This window comes from Lissotriton vulgaris, chromosome 8 (genome assembly GCF_964263255.1).
Source record: "Lissotriton vulgaris chromosome 8, aLisVul1.2, whole genome shotgun sequence".
NCBI lineage: Eukaryota > Metazoa > Chordata > Amphibia > Caudata > Salamandridae > Lissotriton > Lissotriton vulgaris.
In genome coordinates, this window is record NC_141696.1 from 23274112 (window position 1) to 23291437 (window position 17326).

The following is a 17326-nucleotide window of genomic DNA, read 5'->3' on the forward strand; positions in this document are numbered from 1 at the left end:
CAATAGAGTGAGTGAGTGAGGGTGGTAGAGTGGTAGAGTGAGCGCGTGAGGGCGGTAAAGTGAGGGCGGTAGAGTGAGGGCATGAGGGGGGTAGAGTGGTAGACTGGTGTCAGTAGAGTGAGGGCATGAGGGCAGTAGAGTGGTAGAGTGAGGCAGTAGAGTGAGGACATGAGGGCGGTAGAGTCGTAGAGTGAGGTGGTAGAGTGAGGGCGGTAGAGTGAGGGCGTGAGGACAGTAGAGTGAGGGCGGTAGAGTGGTAGAGTGAGGGCGGTAGAGTGAGGGCGTGAGGGCGGTAGAGTGGTAGAGTGAGAGTGAGGGCGGTAGAGTGAGGGCAGTGGAGTGTGGGTGGTAGAGTGGTAGAGTGAGGGTGGTAGAGTGGTAGACTGAGGGCGGTAAAGTGGTAGTGTGAAGGCGGTTGAGTGGTAGAGTGAGGGGGGTAGAGTGGTAGAGTGAAGGCGGTAGAGTGGTAGAGTGAGGGCGGTAGAGTGAGGGCAGTAAAGTAGTTGAGTGAGGGCAGTTGAGTGGTAGAGGTAGAGTGGTAGGTGTGAGGGAGGTCGAGTGAGGGTGGAAGAGTGGTAGATTGAGGGTGGTAGAGTGAGGGTGGTTGAGTTGTAGAGTGGTAGAGTGAGGGCAGCAGAGTAAGGGCGTGTGGGCAGTAGAGTGGTAGAGTGAGGGTGGTAGAGTGAGGGCGGTAGAGTGGTAGAGTGAGGGCGGTAGAGTGAGGGCGTGATGGCATTAGAGTGGTAGAGTGAGGGCAGTAGAGTGGTAGAATGTGGGTGGTAGAGTGAGGGCGTGAGGGAATTAGAGTGGTAGAGTGAGGGCGGTAGAGTGGTAGAGTGAGGACGGTAGAGTGAGGGCATGAGGGCGTTAGAGTGGTAGAGTGAGGGCGGTAGAGTGAGGGCGGTAGAGTGGTAGAATGAGGGCGGTAGAGTGAGGGCGGTAGAGTGGTAGAGTGAGGGCGGTAGAGTGAGGGCAGTAGAGTGGTAGAGTGAGGGCAGTAGAGTGAGGGTGTGAGGGCAGTAGAGTGGTAGAGTGAGGGTGTGAGGGCAGTAGAGTGAGGGTGTGAGGGTGTGAGGGTGGTAGAGTGGTAGAGTGAGGGTAGGAGAGTGAGGGCAGAAGAGTGAGGGCATGAGGGCAGTAGAGTGGGAGAGTGAGGGTGGTAGAGTGAGGGAGTGAGGGTGGTAGAGTGGTAGAGTGAGGGTGTGAGGGCAGTAGAGTGAGGGCGTGAGGACAGTAGAGTGGTAGAGTGAGGGCGTGAGGGCGGTAGAGTGAGGGCGTGAGGGTGGTAGAGTGGTAGAGTGAGGGCGGTAGAGTGAGGGCGGTAGAGTGGTAGAGGGAGGGCAGTAGAGTGAGGGCATGAGGGCAGTAGAGTGGTAGAGTGAGGGCGGTAGAGTGGTAGAGTGAGGGCGTAGAGTGGTAGAGTGAGGGCGGTAAAGTGAGGGCAGGAGGGTGGTAAAGTGAGGGCAGGAGGGTGGTAGAGTGAGGGCAGTAAAATGTTAGAGTGAGGGCGTGAGGGCAGTAGAATTGTAGAGTGAGGGTGGTAGAGTGAGGGCGGTAGAGTGATAGAATGAGGGTGGTAGAGTGAGGGCGTGAGGGCGGTAGAGTGGTAGAGTGAGGGCAGTAGAGTGAGGGCAGGAGGGCAGTAGAGTGGTAGAGTGAGGGCAGTAGAGTGAGGGAGTGAGGGCGGTAAAGTAGTCGAGTGAGGGCGTGAGGGCGGTAGAGTGAGGGCATGAGGGGGGTAGAGTGGTAGAGTAAGGGAAGTAGAGTGAGGACATGAGGGCGGTAGAGTGATAGAGTGAGGGCTGTAGAGTGAGGGCGGTAGAGTGGTAGAGTGAGGGTGCTAGAGTGAGGGCGGTAGAGTGGTAGCGTGAGGGCGGTAGAGTGAGGGTGTGAGGGCGGTAGAGTGAGGGTGGTAGAGTGGTAGAGTGAGGGCGGTAGAGTGAGGGCGGTGGAGTTAGGGCGGTAGAGTGGTAGAGTGAGGGTGGTAGACTGAGGGCGGTAGAGTGAGGGCAGTAGAGTGGTAGAGTGAGAGCGGTAGAGTGAGGGTGTGAGGGTGGTAGAGTAAGGGCGGTAGAGTCAGGGCGGTAGAAAGGTAGAGTCAGGGCGGTAGAGTGGTAGAGTGGGGGGTGGTAGAGTCAGGGCGATAGAGTGGTAGAGTGAGCACAGTAGAGTGGTAGAGTGAGGGCGTTAGAATGAGGGCTGAAGAGTGGTAGAATAAGGGCGGTAGTTTGGTACAGTGAGGGTGGTGGAGTGAGGGTGGTAGAGTGAGGGCGGTAGAGTGGTAGAGTGAGGGCGGTATTGTGAGGGTGGTAGAGTGGTAGAGTGAGGGCGGTAGAGTGAGGGCGGTAGAATGATAGAGTGAAGGCGGTAGAGTGAGCGCGGTTGAGTGGTAGAGTGGTAGAGTGAGGGCGGTAGATTGAGGGCATGAGTGTGGTAGAGTGGTAGAGTGAGGGCAGTAGAGTGAGGGCGCTAGAGTGATAGAGTGAGGGTAGTAGAGTGGTAGAGTGAAGGTGGTAGAGGGAGGGCGGTAGAGCAGTAGAGTGAGAGCGGTAGAGTGGTAGAGTGAGAGCAATAGAGTGAGGGTGGTAGAGTGAGGGCGGTAGAGCTGTAGAGTGAGGGCGGTAGAGTGAGGGCGGTAGAGTGGTAGAGTGAGGGCAGGAGAGTGAGGGCCGTCAAGTGAGGGCGGTAGAGTGAGGCCGGTAGAGTGGTAGGGTGAGGGCGGTAGAGTGGTAGAGTGAAGGTGGTAGAGTGAGGGTGTGAGGGCTGTAGAGTGAGGGCGGTAGAGTGGTAGAGTGAAGGCGGTAGAGTGAAGGCATGAGGGCGGTAGAGCAGTAGAGTGAGATTAGTAGAATGAGTGCAGTAGAGTGAGGGCGGTGGAGTGAGGGCGGTAGAGGGGTAGAGTGAGGGCAGTAGAATGAGGGCGGTAGAGTGGTAGAGTGATGGCGGTAGAGTGGTAGAATGAGGGTGGTAGAGTGGTAGAGTGAGGGTGGTAGAGTGAGGGCGAGAGGGCGGTAGAGCGGTAGAGTGAGGGCGGTAGAGTTAGGGCAGTAGAGTGGTAGAGTGAAGGCGGTATAGTGAGAGGGAGACACCTTCCCCATATAGTATGAAGACTCCAACAGAGCATATTGTCTTTATGGCGAAAGGCCTCTAGACAAGACACCGACAATCATGCATGATTGTCGGTGTCTTCTACTATAGGCCTTCCGCCATAAAGACAATATGCTCTACATCGTCACAATATCGCACGTGCTGCACTAATGCATTACAGGATCTGCCTTGACAACGCTGAATGCACAATTGGTTTGGTAAATGATGTTGCAGTAACTGCAACACAAACGTGGTGGCATCAATCACTGTACAGTTACTGCAACATCATTTACCAAACCAATTGTGCATTCAGCGTTGTCAAGGCAGATCCTGTATTTTCTGTGTTATGGCCATAAATGCATTCGTCTGGTAATTGCTGAATCTATTCAGCCTCTTAAAATACCTAAATTCAAATATGTGGGAGGAATGGTTTCACATATTTCTGACACGTAGCTTGCCAAGTACTGAATACAGAAGTGTGCAGCAAATAAAGAAGGAATGGGCAAGTACGAACAGTTTCCTGCCTGGTCACCTTCTAACACTGTGAAGAAGACTCTGTTTTCTAGCAACTGAACATAGCCAGTTAGAAGCAAGCCACAAGACCATGCATTCAGTTAAGAATGCGTAGCCCATGAAAATACACTGCGGTGGGTTCTCACCCATGGTGAAGTGCAAAGTTTTCCTCGAGGCCTTGGAAGAGTGGTTTTAGCCTCAAACTATGCAATAAATTACCCCAGTAACACGACGCCTTGCGCGAAAGTCTGCTGCGCAGCTTTCGGCGAGGCGAAACCTAAAAAAACAAGAGGATGGAGGTCGTGTGGCAATTAGGTTAACAAGCTCTCGGCATTGCTGTGGCGGGGGAGTGCATTCCTTTGAAGTCCGATGGGGGGCGGACACCAAAAGGGTTTCAATTCACAAGGCACGCTTTCAGTTCAGGGGCACGCTTTCAGTTCAGAAGTGACAGTGTTGATCTGGGAGGTCAAAACAGAGATTTGCATGCTTTTCAGGCATAAATTCGACTATGCATAGGAGCACAGCAAAGTAGCAGAGCACTGAGAGTGAGGCTGCTCATACACAGTGCAGACATGCCAACCCTCCCGATTCAGGCGTGAGACTACCGATTTGAAGGCTAGCCTCCCGCCTCCCGATTCCTGCAAGCAAAAACACGATTCCTCGGGGGTTTCAGCTGACAGGGCTCGGTATTGTGTAAAGTGTTAGTTCTTCCAGCAAAGAGTGGCGATGCAGGGGCTCTCGAAGGGGTGAAAAACCAACAAAGCGTCATTAACAAGGGAATGGTATTTTAAAGACCTGTGAATTACTGGGGCGGGGCAGCTGTGTGTGTGCAGGGTAAGCTGTTTCAACACTGGCTGCCCAAGGGGGTGTGGGGTGGGATGCACTGTCAGCAACCTGCCAGGCCAGTGTACAACACTTGCATCACCCTCTCTCTGCCTGCCATTGCGCTCCATGCTTCTGAAAGGTAAGAAAAAAACGTGCATTTGCGTTTCAAATGTCCGATCCTACAGCAGCACAATTCCAAAGCGCATACATGACAGTACCCCGACTCAAGGCCCCATTCTCCCGATTTTTTTTTTAAATCTCCCACTTTGCTCTTCTCAAATGTTGGCATGTATGACAGTGGATTTAGGAATCCGTTCCAAAAAAAAAAGTGTGAGGGAGTAGAAAGGAGTGGGGCTAGGCTGCAGCCTCAACAAGCTCTCGGCATTGCTGTCCCGGGGGAGCGCATTCCTTCGAAGTCTGATGCCGAGGCTCGCCTAATCCGCAGTCGGGTAGACTTTTGAAAGCCTCTTACTATAATCTCGCCGAACAATGCTTACGCGTGGGTTCAGCGAGACCCAGAAGGGAAGCTACTGTAGTTAGCGCCACCTAGTGGTGTCGCCACATTATCTACCTCAAAGAATAAGAGGTCAAGTCTGCGTATACCTATGTAAACACATGATGTAACATGGCCCTTGTGACAGTCCAGAATAAATAGTATTTGGTTAGGTAACAGTAAACGAAATCTGATTTTAAGCCACAAGTGATGATTGTGTGCTTTTCATATGCTCCATTTTGGTGCACAGATTGTTTTGCAAGGTTGAAAATAAAACTTGCTTGATCCATACCAACAAGGTAGCAAGCACCACATACTGAGCCCTCTGTGCATCTAATATTCAGGGATTTTTTTAATAAATAATGGAGGCAGGTAGAAGTGCATGACGGGGCAGCATTTCCACTGAGTCCTAATACTAACAGCAAAGCTGAGGACTCATGTGCTGGTGGCAGAGGAAGGAACCTGATGTAAAGTAGAAGTAAGTCCACAAGCACAGGTAAGCTTTAGTTGAGCTTTATTGCAGCACAGAGATAGTAGGTCAGCTCCAAGTCCAACCAGGGCTCCAACTGCCAAGAAGGCAGGGAGAGCGCTCCAGAATACAGAACACCAGAAGGGATCTAGAGTGCAGGCTCAAGAGAGAGCAAAGCACTGTACAACATATCTCCTCTCCTTGCAGTAAAATAAAAGACAAAGAGCAACAGGAAAGGAACTGCTAATGTACATAGTCATTCAAATACATAGGTGGGCGTCGGGAGCGAGGGCTCCTCAAACAGACATCAGATAAGGAAGAGGGAGGAGGAGCAGGAGTACAAGGTACGGAAGGAGAATCAGGAGTAGTAGAACTGAAATCAAGAACAGGCCTATTAGGGTAGGTACCCGAGGAAGTGGAGGCATCACCACCACCCACCTCCCTCCGACTAGCTGACAGTGAAATGGGAGCAGCAGGAGAACCAGAGGACAATAGGTAGCCATTACAACCATCTACATTGGCAGGAGGCAGGTCATCAGAAGAAGAGGCTTTACGTTTCTGGTAGAGGGCAACTCTCCGGTAATTCCAGCTCTCACCATTGGATAGGACAACGAAATTAGGAAAAACCTTCCTAACCTTGTAGGGACCCCTAAATTTACTAAGGCCCTTAGCAAGTCTGCCCGGCTTAACCTTGACCAAGTCCCCCACGGAAATGGGAGAGGAGGTACTGTCATGGACCAAAGGGACTTCACAGCCAGAGTTCAGCCAAGAAGGGGTTAATTTGCTTGCTGGTGACCGACCCCGCATTAACTCAAAGGGAGACTTTTCACCTGACTTGTGGGGTGTGGAGCGGTAAGCCCAAACCAACTCCTGGACACGCTCATTAGAAAAGGAGCCAGATTCCACAAACATTTGAATCACGCCCTTAACCAGGCGATTCACCCTTTCGCAAATGCCATTCCCCTGTGGGTTGTAAAGACTCGTCTTCTGATGCCTGATGCCACAATCATTAACAAAAGATGCCATCTTAGAGGACGTGAGTTGCGTCCCGTTGTCAGAAATGAGAACGGAAGGATATCCCTCGTTGTTGAAAGTTCCCTTCAAAAACTTAATAGTAGCATCTGTAGTGATTTCTTTTACAAACTGCACACATAACCATTTTGAAAAACAGTCGATAAGGACAATTGCAAACCGGTGATCGCTAGGAAGCTCATACATGGGGCCTATGAAGTCAATGCAAACACTGTGCCAGGGAGTATTAGCAAAAGAAATCTTGTGAGGGGAGTGGGAGCCTAAAACTTTGAGGCGCTTCTCACCCTCCTTACAAAAATTGCATTTCGATACACAATCCACAGCGTCATTATCAATAGAGGGCCACCAGAAATTCAATTTGACACGACGTTGCGTGAGGCTTTGACCCAGGTGTCCCTCATGAGCCAATTCTAGAATTCTCTTTCTCAACAGAACAGGGGGAACAAAACGATCACCCCTCATGAGAATATCTTTACCTTCTAAGGAAAGTTCATCCAAAATTTTTAAAAAGGGCCTGACCGAGGGATTTACTGCACTTTCCCTCCTGGGACCATTAGAAATGAGACTGATGACGGCCTTCAAGGTCAGATCCTCCTCCATGCCTTTGGACCAGTCATCACGAGTAAATGTGCCCCCACATACAGACAAGACATCCTCTATTACAGCAACTGCGAGATCATCGGACTTGGTCCCAGAACAACAGTCAGTGGAAGGCATAGGGAGCCTAGACAGACAATCCGCTTGGATGTTTTTCCACCCATGAATGAATTCAACCTCACACTGGAAGTCCTGTAGCCGAGAAGCCAGTCTCGCCAACCTGGGAGAACCTTTACCAGCTCCACCAGGAGCAAGGATGTTGACAAGGGGTTTGTGGTCAGTACGTAGAACAAATTTATAACCCCATAAGTAGGTTCGAAAGTAACTTGTACCCCAGACCGCAGCAAGAGCTTCGCGCTCAATTACTGAGTAGTTAGACTCAGAAGAGGACAAAGGTCTAGAAGCGAATGCGATTGTCTTTTCGACACCACCATGTTTCTGTAGGAGAACAGCGCCCAACCCAATGGCACTTGCATCTACCATCAAGATGGAGGACCGAGTAGTGTCAAAAGGGGTGAGGACATTGGCAGATTTGAGTTCCTTCTTAATCAAATTGAAGCATGATTCATGATCAGAGGTCCAGTTAAACTTGACACCCTTTTTGAGCAAGGATCTAAGAGAAGCTGTTTTAGAGGCAAAATCTCTTACGAATTTCGAGTAGAACTCGATTAAGCCCATAAAGGACCGAAGTTGATCTTTATCAACCGGGGAGGGTGCAAGTTCAATGGCCTCAATCAAATTCTTTTTGGGTTTAATGCCATCCTCTGACAAACAAAAACCAAGGTATTCTATTTCTTTCAAGAGAAAAGCACACTTTTCTTTCCTTAAAGTCAACCCAGCCTCATCTACCCTATGTAAGACATCCTGTAAAATTTTATTGTGTTCCTGTAAAGAACTACCATAAATCAAAATGTCGTCTTGAAAAAATAACACTTTGTCAAGACCCTTAAAGACTTCAGAGACAAGTCTCTGGAACACGCTGGCAGCTGAGACTAGCCCAAAAGGTAGTCTGGTAAATTGGAAGGTGCCTTCACTAGTGATAAAAGCAGTTAAATGCTTTGAGCTATCGTCCAGACAAATTTGGTGGTAGGCGTGCTTAAGGTCCAGTTTACTAAAGAACCTTGCACCTCTAAGGGTTGACACCAGTTCGGAAATGTTGGGGAGAGGAAACACATCCGCTACCACGCACTTATTGAGAGAGCGGAGATCCACACAGAACCTGATTTTGTTGTCCGGTTTCTGCGAGATCACAACAGGCGAAATCCAAGGAGATGCTTCAATGGGCTCAATAATCCCCCCTTGGAGCATTTCCTCTAGCGTAGCCTTGACCTCATCTCTCAAAGCAAAGGGCACTCTTCTAACCTTGTGCTGTACAGGCAAACTTCCCTCTTTGAGAATTATTCGATGAGAGTATCCAATAAGTTCACCTAACTGGTCTCTAAACACATTTTTAAATCTGGCCAAAATGTCTTCTACAGATGAAGTCTCAACTATGGAAACTGGATTATCTGACCTGGGATCAACTACTATATGGAGATCGTATTGGTGATGACGGCCCAAGATTGCTGGACCGTCAGCTGATATGTAAATTTTTCCATGTGCTGACCTGCCTTTGAAAACAATTTCGGCTTCAAAGAAACCCAGCATGTCTATTCTCTCCCCCTGGTAACCAGACGGGAAGATGTCGCACACTTTCAAAGCTCTTTTCCCCCAAACATTTTCCAACAGGGAAAAGGGAATTATGGTCCATTTCGACCCTGTGTCAACCATGAGTGTAACAGTTTTGCCATCTATTATAAAGTCATCCTTAAAAGGATTACCCCTCTGGTTATCACACGCACAGACAGTGTCAGTCAAAACTAAAATTTTGTTCACATCCCGTCTTAAAACATCGCATTCATCAACAACTGTAACTTTAGAGTAATTCCTATTCTTACACATTTTGGCAAAGTGTCCTGTTTTACCACACTTTAGACACTCTTTGTTATTTGCATAACAAAACTTCCCATCTAAAGGATGAGAAGAAGTACCACATCTTGAACACATTTTATGGTTATTCTTGTTGAGAGATGTTGCTTGCACATTCTTTCTTTGAAGAATGTAACCTTTTTTTCTGACGATTGCGATGGCAGCAGATTCTTCATCGCTATTATCACTTACAATACTTTTATGAGAGACTTCAGACACTTTGGACTCTAAGCCACTTTTTTGCAGTTCTCTCATGCATTTTTCACTTTCCTCTACAACTTTGGCCAGCTCTATTGCGTCTTTCAGTGTTGGGTTCTTAGCCGCCCAAAGACGTTCTTGCACCTTCCTATTGTTGGCTTGTACCACCAATTGGTCTCTTATTAGCTCGTCTGCCATTTGCCCAAAGTTACATTTAATAGATAATTCACGTAGTCTTGCTACGAATTCGTCAATGCTTTCCTCAGCCAATTGCTTATTCTTATAAAATTTATATCTCTGAAGAATGAGATTCTCTTCTTTGCCAAAACGAGTTTCAAGTCTTGTGACAGCTTCTTTAAATTCGTCAAAATCGGCTTGTGAACCTGCAGGCAGTACTTGTGGTAGGTATCTGAACAAACGCTGCCCCTCTTTGCCCAACGTGGTCATCAACAGTGCTTTTTTCCGTTTAGGCGAATAATCCTCACCATCTAGAGCCTCTATATAGTTATGGAACATAACTATCCAGTCTTCCCAAGCTATGGGAGGATTGCCTGGTTCTGACAAGAATTGAGGAGGAAGGGCAACATTGATTGATTGTGACATGACTAATGGCAAATGTCAGCAGATACTGAGAACAAAGTACACCTAACAGTGGAGCAAACAAAAGTATGAAGCAAATGCTTACTGTCAATGAAGCTGAAGGTCTGGATACTGCTTTGTCACACTCGTTTGTAGCGCTTTAAAATGATCGTTTTAGGCAGTACACATCAACTTATGTAGCGCTAAATGCTGTAAAGCGGAGCTGGGAGGCACTTACTGAAGTAAAGCGGAGCTGGGAGGCACTTACTGAAGGTTTCGCGTTGAACGCGAAGGTCTTGTGCACCTCGGCGCGTTAAATCGGCGCGTTACCAAGGTAACTGTAAAGCTGTCCAAAATGGCCGACAACGTCGAGACGTCGTGCGTGAGCGTCACGCGTCATACGCCGACGTTGCAAGTCAATAGCTTCTGCGCCCTCCACGAACGCGCTCAGAGGCAAAGCGTTGCCTAGCAACTCACCAACAGAGGTGGTTCGGGTGACGTCGCTGCTTGAGGAGATCGCGTTGCCAGGATACGCGTTGCAGCCGAAGGGACGTTGAGGAAGATGACGTCACCGCTGCGCTGAAAGCAGGAAATGGGTATAAATGAGATACCGCAAGTGGTTCACCACGAAGTCGCTATCGCCGTAGAGACGGAGGGCACACTTCTTCATCAAAGCTGAATCACACGCGTAGATTCTTGATGGAGTTGAGGCACTACTTCTCTGTAAAGCGAGTTTAGGCTGCAGCGGACACAGGAGACAGTGGTCGGAGCTCACACCAACTCAAGTCGCCAAATGATGTAAAGTAGAAGTAAGTCCACAAGCACAGGTAAGCTTTAGTTGAGCTTTATTGCAGCACAGAGATAGTAGGTCAGCTCCAAGTCCAACCAGGGCTCCAACTGCCAAGAAGGCAGGGAGAGCGCTCCAGAATACAGAACACCAGAAGGGATCTAGAGTGCAGGCTCAAGAGAGAGCAAAGCACTGTACAACAGAACCCTCCCTCCCTGCCTGCTCCTGGTGAAGGGCCTCCGCCTCTTCCAGGCTCTGAAGGAAGAGGTTGGGATGCAGCTCTCCAAGACAGATCACAAGGATGTTTTACTGGTGAGAAAGCACCCTGGAGCAGATTTACAAGTTTCACTGAAGTCAGGGAAGCAAGCAAAGCTGCTGTGTTGCGTGAAAGGGAGAGCTCAGAACAGCATGCTCGCTACTAAAATATTGTGCTGGTTTTCTCTCAATATACACACCTTTCTACCATAATCAGAACCACTGGAATTATGCGGTTCAGCTGATCTGACTTTCTTTGTTCATATAATTACGGATTTGCCACATAATCAGTAGTTTGCTGCATAATCTGCAGGTTTTAACAAAACAAATCTTGTTTCTAGCTCAAACGGATCAAAAGTTACTAAAAACATGACGTTGCATTCATGCACAGAGGCCGGCCTTTTGCAAAAGTTAACTGGTTATCTTCCAGTTGCTTATTTCTGTATTTCGTTGTTAAACCGGTACTAACAATGTGAAATTTTTGCTCTGACAGTATCACCGTGAGTACAAATAATGAAGTCATATTATCAATCAAAAATGTGCCACATTATGCCTCATAACTTGCCTTTTCTTGCCACATAAGTTAGTCAACCCTGCTGTGGGACACGGTGGACAACACGCTTCTGTTGAGACGGCTGGAACAATGTCATAGCCGGATCCTCGCACTCCTGTACTCAGCCATTTCTTACCAACTACTGTGGAAAAATCGTGTCAGACGGATCATTCATACCCTCTGTGTCTGTGGTGGGCCCCACGCTTCATCCTTGTTGGGTTTCAGTTCACTATCAACAGACATACAATATAATGTATTACCAACATCCATTTTTGCAATTACCAGGTCAATTCCACATACGCAGAAAACCCTCACAATTCACTTGAACCATGAGCTCTTCTGTATGAGCGATCTCCGTAGAGCTGGGGATAGCCCTGCGATTCTATTTGTGGTTGCAACCACCTCATCTTCTGAATCCTCCTGTTGAACACCAGGTCATAGAACATCTCCTCCAACCTCCTTGACAGTAAAATATTGTTTTAAATTCTGACCTTTTGTTTGCTTGTCATGTCAAAGCCACAGTTAAGGCTATCAATCTCCACCGCGGCTTCATTTGAAGAATCCCAGGCTGGATTGACTCTACTAGCATGCCTGAGCCATCCAAAGGAACCCATTTCCAGGGTTCAAAGGCTAAATGACCAGATAGGGAGGACATGCCTGGAGGTAAGTAAATGCAACCACGTCACATCAGAGGAAGCCCTGCTCAGGCCTCTAGTTGATGCTAGGATCATAGGAAGGGTTCTCGGCACCACCCACAAAGAGTATTGGGAAAAGGGCAGGCATGCCTACAGTAACTGGCTTCATTCAATAGCTGCCATTTGATCAACCATTCGTCCCTTACGTCAATGAAACATGGAGACTGATTTCTGAGAGTTTAAGGAATTGGATTGTGGCACACCCTCAAACTCAATCTGAGTTCCCAACCACTCACAAGTATTTCCAGAAGCTTCTGAGAACTCGACTCCTGCCCTTGCTTTCAACTGAAACTCACACAGATTTTATGGGTTGTGACAAGAGCATTGATCATGGTTAGTAGCCATCCGAGTGGACTCTAACTTTCCTCCACTCTCTTTCCCTCCTTACTTTTTAATTATTTTTACTGCTCTGATTCATTATAACTGCCACCCATAGAGATTTATAAAACTTGCAAATAACAAATTTACAAAAGAAAGTAGAAAATCAAGGCCTACACGTACAACCACTACATTGTGAGAGTTCTCAATTGCAACTTTTTACGACTCACAAAATGCAATCTACTATTGTTTCTCAGACACTGTTTGTGATTCTCAATGGGTCGCAAACGTACCTGTCTCATCAATGTCCATGAGGCAGGGCACAATTTGCAAACCCATTGGGAGTGGCCTGTAATCACAAGGATGGTGGCCTTCTGGGGTCAGCAGACCACAATGTCTATGATTGCTTTTTAAAGCATCTTTTTTTTATTGAAATGCAGCCCACTTTCCTTAAAGGAACACAGGATGATTTCAAACAGAAAAATGAAAAGTTTCCTCTTCATTTTTCAAGAGTAGACAGCGGTCTGTGGGACCAATGCCTGTTCTTAAAAAATGTTGGCCCCCACATTCACAACGAGGAAGGGATCAGTTGAGGACCCCTTCCCATTTGTCAATAGTTTACCACCTCCTTCACAGAGTCGGTAAACTATGACTGTTTCGCGACCGCATTGTGGTCACAGGCTCTTACACGCCCCTGCGACTCTCTGTTAGGAAGGAACGCCATTAACACGCCTTTTACTAATAAAGACTTGCAAACCCTACTTTGCGATTCGGTAATAAGTGACTGAATCACAAAATAGTGTTAGTACATTGTGAAAAGGCTATTTAGCAGTCGCAAATGGCCCGATTCACCGTTTGCAAGTGCTGAAAGCTTTTGTAGATGTGGCCCTAAGAATACTTTGAATAGCAAGAACAAAACCCAGGCAAATTTGAAGCAATCACATCATGGGTTAAACTGAAGGTCCACCAGGAACCGGGCATAGGTGATTGTCTGTTGTTTTTGAGGTGCTGGTATTGGTAACAGTTCCCTCCTCACTTGGTCCCATCCCAAGCAGCATGCTCTTACTCTCTCCAGTACAATGGGAAGACAGGAGGAGGTCCAAACCCTCCCAAGGTGCCAGAAGGAGAGGAGGTTGGGCTCCTCCAGTACAAAGGAAGAAAAGTGACTTAGATCACTATATGCCAGTGTGGGGTGCTTGAGGGGGCTTCCTCTTCTGCCCACCCCCTCCTCCCTACGGAAGGATGCTCCTACCCTGTCCCTTCCAGGTGGCCACACAGCAGAACTCTCAGGGTCCAGACCCATGTGGATCGCACAGGTTCTGGTCGTGGACCTACCTTCTCAGTCCACCAGTGACACCTCTAGACGGGCACCATCTTCCGCCCCCCCCCAGGCTGGAATCCACAATTGAGATTTATGTCGAAACGCGTCTATTTGTTTCAGCCCACATTCTGACACTGTGACTAAGGACTTCACCAGCACACTGCTCTTGGTCGTCCCGGTCCCCCTACCCTCTCTGCCACTCCTCTGATGCAGCTTGGAAGAAGTGTCAGATCTATTAACCCAAATAAGAAACAAAAACACAATAAATGAAAGCCTTTGACTCAATGAAAGTAGGTAACACCACCAAGTGGGCACACCTTCACACATGAACGGTGAAAGGAGCTGCAGTCATTACAAGTTAAAGAACCACCACCCTTCGGCATTCTCTGTGCCCCCACTCCTGGTCTCTGCCAGTCCTAAACCCAATACTGGAGCCTCAGAACCCCCTGTCGAGATGTACCCCACCCTTCTTTCATCAGCCAGGTCTGGTGGATCAGTGGACTAATGTGTCAACTAAAGGAGCCTGTGTTCGACCCCAAGATCACAGGTTCAAATCCTGCGGGGCTCACTCAGCCTTTCATCCCTCTATGGTCGATAAAATGAGTACCATTGTGTAACAATAAACATCTGTTGTTTAACGCCAAGATGCCTGCAGGTGGGCGTGCCTTTACAAGTGGCACCTCGTGTTATGATCCCCCTACACTAGGCTGTTTCGTGGCTGGGGTTATCTACACAGATTCCTGTACACAGATCTGTTCCTGCACACACATGCACAGAGCCAGGAGGAGCATAGCAGGCTTTGGAGCAGGGGTTCACCTACTTGAGCAGGCCCTCAGCAGAGGCCACGAGCAGCAGAAGCGGCAGCCACTCCATGCTTCTGGGCACTGTCCAGACCCTGGAGGAGGAGAGAGGCCCTCTGAGCCCGGACTCTGAGCCCGGCACAGGCAGGACTGCTTTTAACGCAGCCCTCGCTGCCTTTCAAACGACTCTCACTGCCCGATAAGAGGCGAGAGCCGGAGCCACGCGGAACTTACGCAGGCGGCTCCTGATAAGCGCCTGGTGTGTTTGCTTCAGGGAGCAGAGAAAGAAAGATTTCTAGTGTTATTCAAACAACCCTGTGATAAGAGTGGACATGCTCAGCGGGAAGTTACAGCAAAGCATTGCAAGGACCCCATGCAAGGACGGGTGCCCATGGGAGGGGCGGGGAGGGTCCTTGGCACGAGGCTCTAACAGAGGCGGGAACTCCTGTCCCTGAGTCAGAGGAGCACCATTCCAGGGAGGGGAACATACAAGCACATCAAAATGGCCTGAAATGGAGCTAATGGGTGTATTCAGAGGGCACACACCCCACCGCCGGACCACAACTAGCCCCTGTCTGCTTGGTAAGGCGCCCGCCCTAGAGACGCACGGGGCTCATTCAGAGCCCGCCCCACCGGGGCCCCAGCCTATCACTAAACTCCATCATGGGCCCTATCCAAGGCTTAGCCTACAGAAGGCTTTCTGACCATATGGGCCCCACTTAATGTGGCAGTGCTGGACCCCAGCGGGAGATAGAACAGACGCGCCACCCTTCATGCCACCCTCCATGGTACCATCCATGCCACAGGCCATCCTCCACACCATCATCCTCGCCACACTCCATGAAAGCCTCTGCACCACCAACCATGCTACCCTTCATGCCACCACCCATGCCACCCACTACACCACCATCCATGCCAACGCACTACACCACCATCCATGCCACCCGCTACACCACCATCCATGCCACCTTCCACACCACTATACATGCCACCAACTACACCACCATCTTCCCACCACCCATGACACTCTCTGTACCACCATCCACACCACCAACCATGCTACCCTTCATGCCACCATCCATGCCACCCACTACACCACCATCCATGCCACCCACTACACCACCATCCATGCCACCCTCCTCACCACCATTCATGCCACCATCCACACCACCCTTAACACTACCCTCCATGCCACCCTCCGCACCACCATCCACACCACCCTCTATGCCACCATGCACTCCACGCCACCCTCCACGCCACCCTCAACGCCACCATCTTCCCTCCGCCCATGACACTCTCTGTACCGCCATCCACACCACCCTCCATGCTACTCTCCATGCTACACTCCATGCCACCCTCCACGCCACCCTCCATGCTACCCTCCATGCCACCCTCTGCACAACCCTCCACGTCACCCTCCACGCCACCCTCCACTCCATCAGCTCCACCCGCCACTGTCCTAGGCAAGAGGCCACATTTGTGGCACAAAGTGATTGCTTCCAGAACACTCATGCCTGTGTCAGAGAAAAAAAAACATTTGTCCTTAAGCAGGTTATTCATTAAGATGTATATTGTGCTTTAAGTTTGTAAAATGTGCTTTAGAAGGAAAGAAGAACAATCCAGGGGTCACCTTGTATTCCTGGAAGCCTGGGTGCGGAATCTAGACAAAGAAAGTAGAAGGGTTCCCTCGGCGAGAGCTTCAAGCCTGCGCTCACCTGGCAATGCAATGTACAAACAAATATAATGATAATTTTACAAATGCACTCTTGTTATTTAGAAACCACTGGTAGGATAATAACAAAGAAGGGAAGGGTAGGGAATGGAAGGGAAGGGTAGAGAAGGGAAGGGAAGGGTAGAGAAGGGAAGGGAAGGGAAAGGAAGGGAAGGGAAGGGAAGGGAAGGGAAGGGAAGGGAAGGGAAGGGAAGGGAAGGGAAGGGAAGGGAAGGGAAGGGAAGGGAAGGGAAGGGAAGGGAAGGGAAGGGAGGGGAAGGGAAGGGAAGGGAAGGGAAGGGTAGAGAAGGGAAGGGAAGGGAAGGGAAGGGAAGGGAAGAGTAGAGAAGGGAAGGTTGAGGAGGGGAAGGGAAGGGCGAGGAGGGGATGGTTAGGGAGGGGAAGTTTAGGGAAGGGAAAGGAAGGGTAGAGAAGGGAAGGGAAGGGTAGGGTAGAGAAAGGAAGGGAATGGATGAAACATCTCTTTATTATTTTTTAAGACTGTTTTATTTTGATATGTATTAATACCAATAAAATGAAAAATGATTCCATCTGTTGGAATGAGGCCATGCTGGTTCTATGAGAGTGACTGTGTCTGCTGTATATTGCAGAGCCTGTGTATTCCAGCCTCCTTCTTTAATACTCACAGAAAAAGGGTTCAGCTGGATGTCTGTGGGACCTGTTTCAAGAGTCCCAGGGCAGCCAAGAGTCACTGGCCTCAGATTGTAACAATCAAAGTCCTTTCGCACGGTGGTGCTGGGACTTCACCCTACTATTAGACCCACAACTGAGCCCGAGCGCACCCCTTTACCACTTGACGCTCATGGTAGTGAAGTTGAGGAGTCCAAGACCTATTCGATGTGGCCGCATGGGGTTAGAGACTAAGGCCCTCATTTACGGGATTTTTGCGTAGGGAATGCAGCATGACTCCTTGTTCCACTGCCCTTATGCTAAAAAGAAAGAGCAAAAATGCACGATATTTATGCAATACGGTACATTCCTGTCTTTTCTCCCTATGCTGGGGCTGTTTCAGCTGCCTAGCGCCAATGGAGGCACCCTTGCACCATGGTGCAAGGGAGCCTCTGTTGCAGACAGGATTGTTTTTGTGCAAGACAGGGCACCTTC

The 17326-nt window shown here is 49.1% G+C and overlaps 1 protein-coding gene across 1 annotated transcript in view; it reads right to left on the minus strand.

Moving 5' to 3' along the window:
- LOC147693274 (pepsin A-like) overlaps nucleotides 1-14652 on the minus strand; it is a 132274-nt gene extending 117622 nt beyond the window's left edge. Inside the window, exon 1 of the mRNA XM_086933668.1 lies at nucleotides 14511-14652. Within this exon, the coding sequence (XP_086789794.1) occupies nucleotides 14511-14563 (53 nt within the window). The 5' untranslated portion in view covers nucleotides 14564-14652. The remainder of the gene's footprint in view (nucleotides 1-14510) is intronic.
- Nucleotides 14653-17326: the final 2674 nt, after the last annotated feature.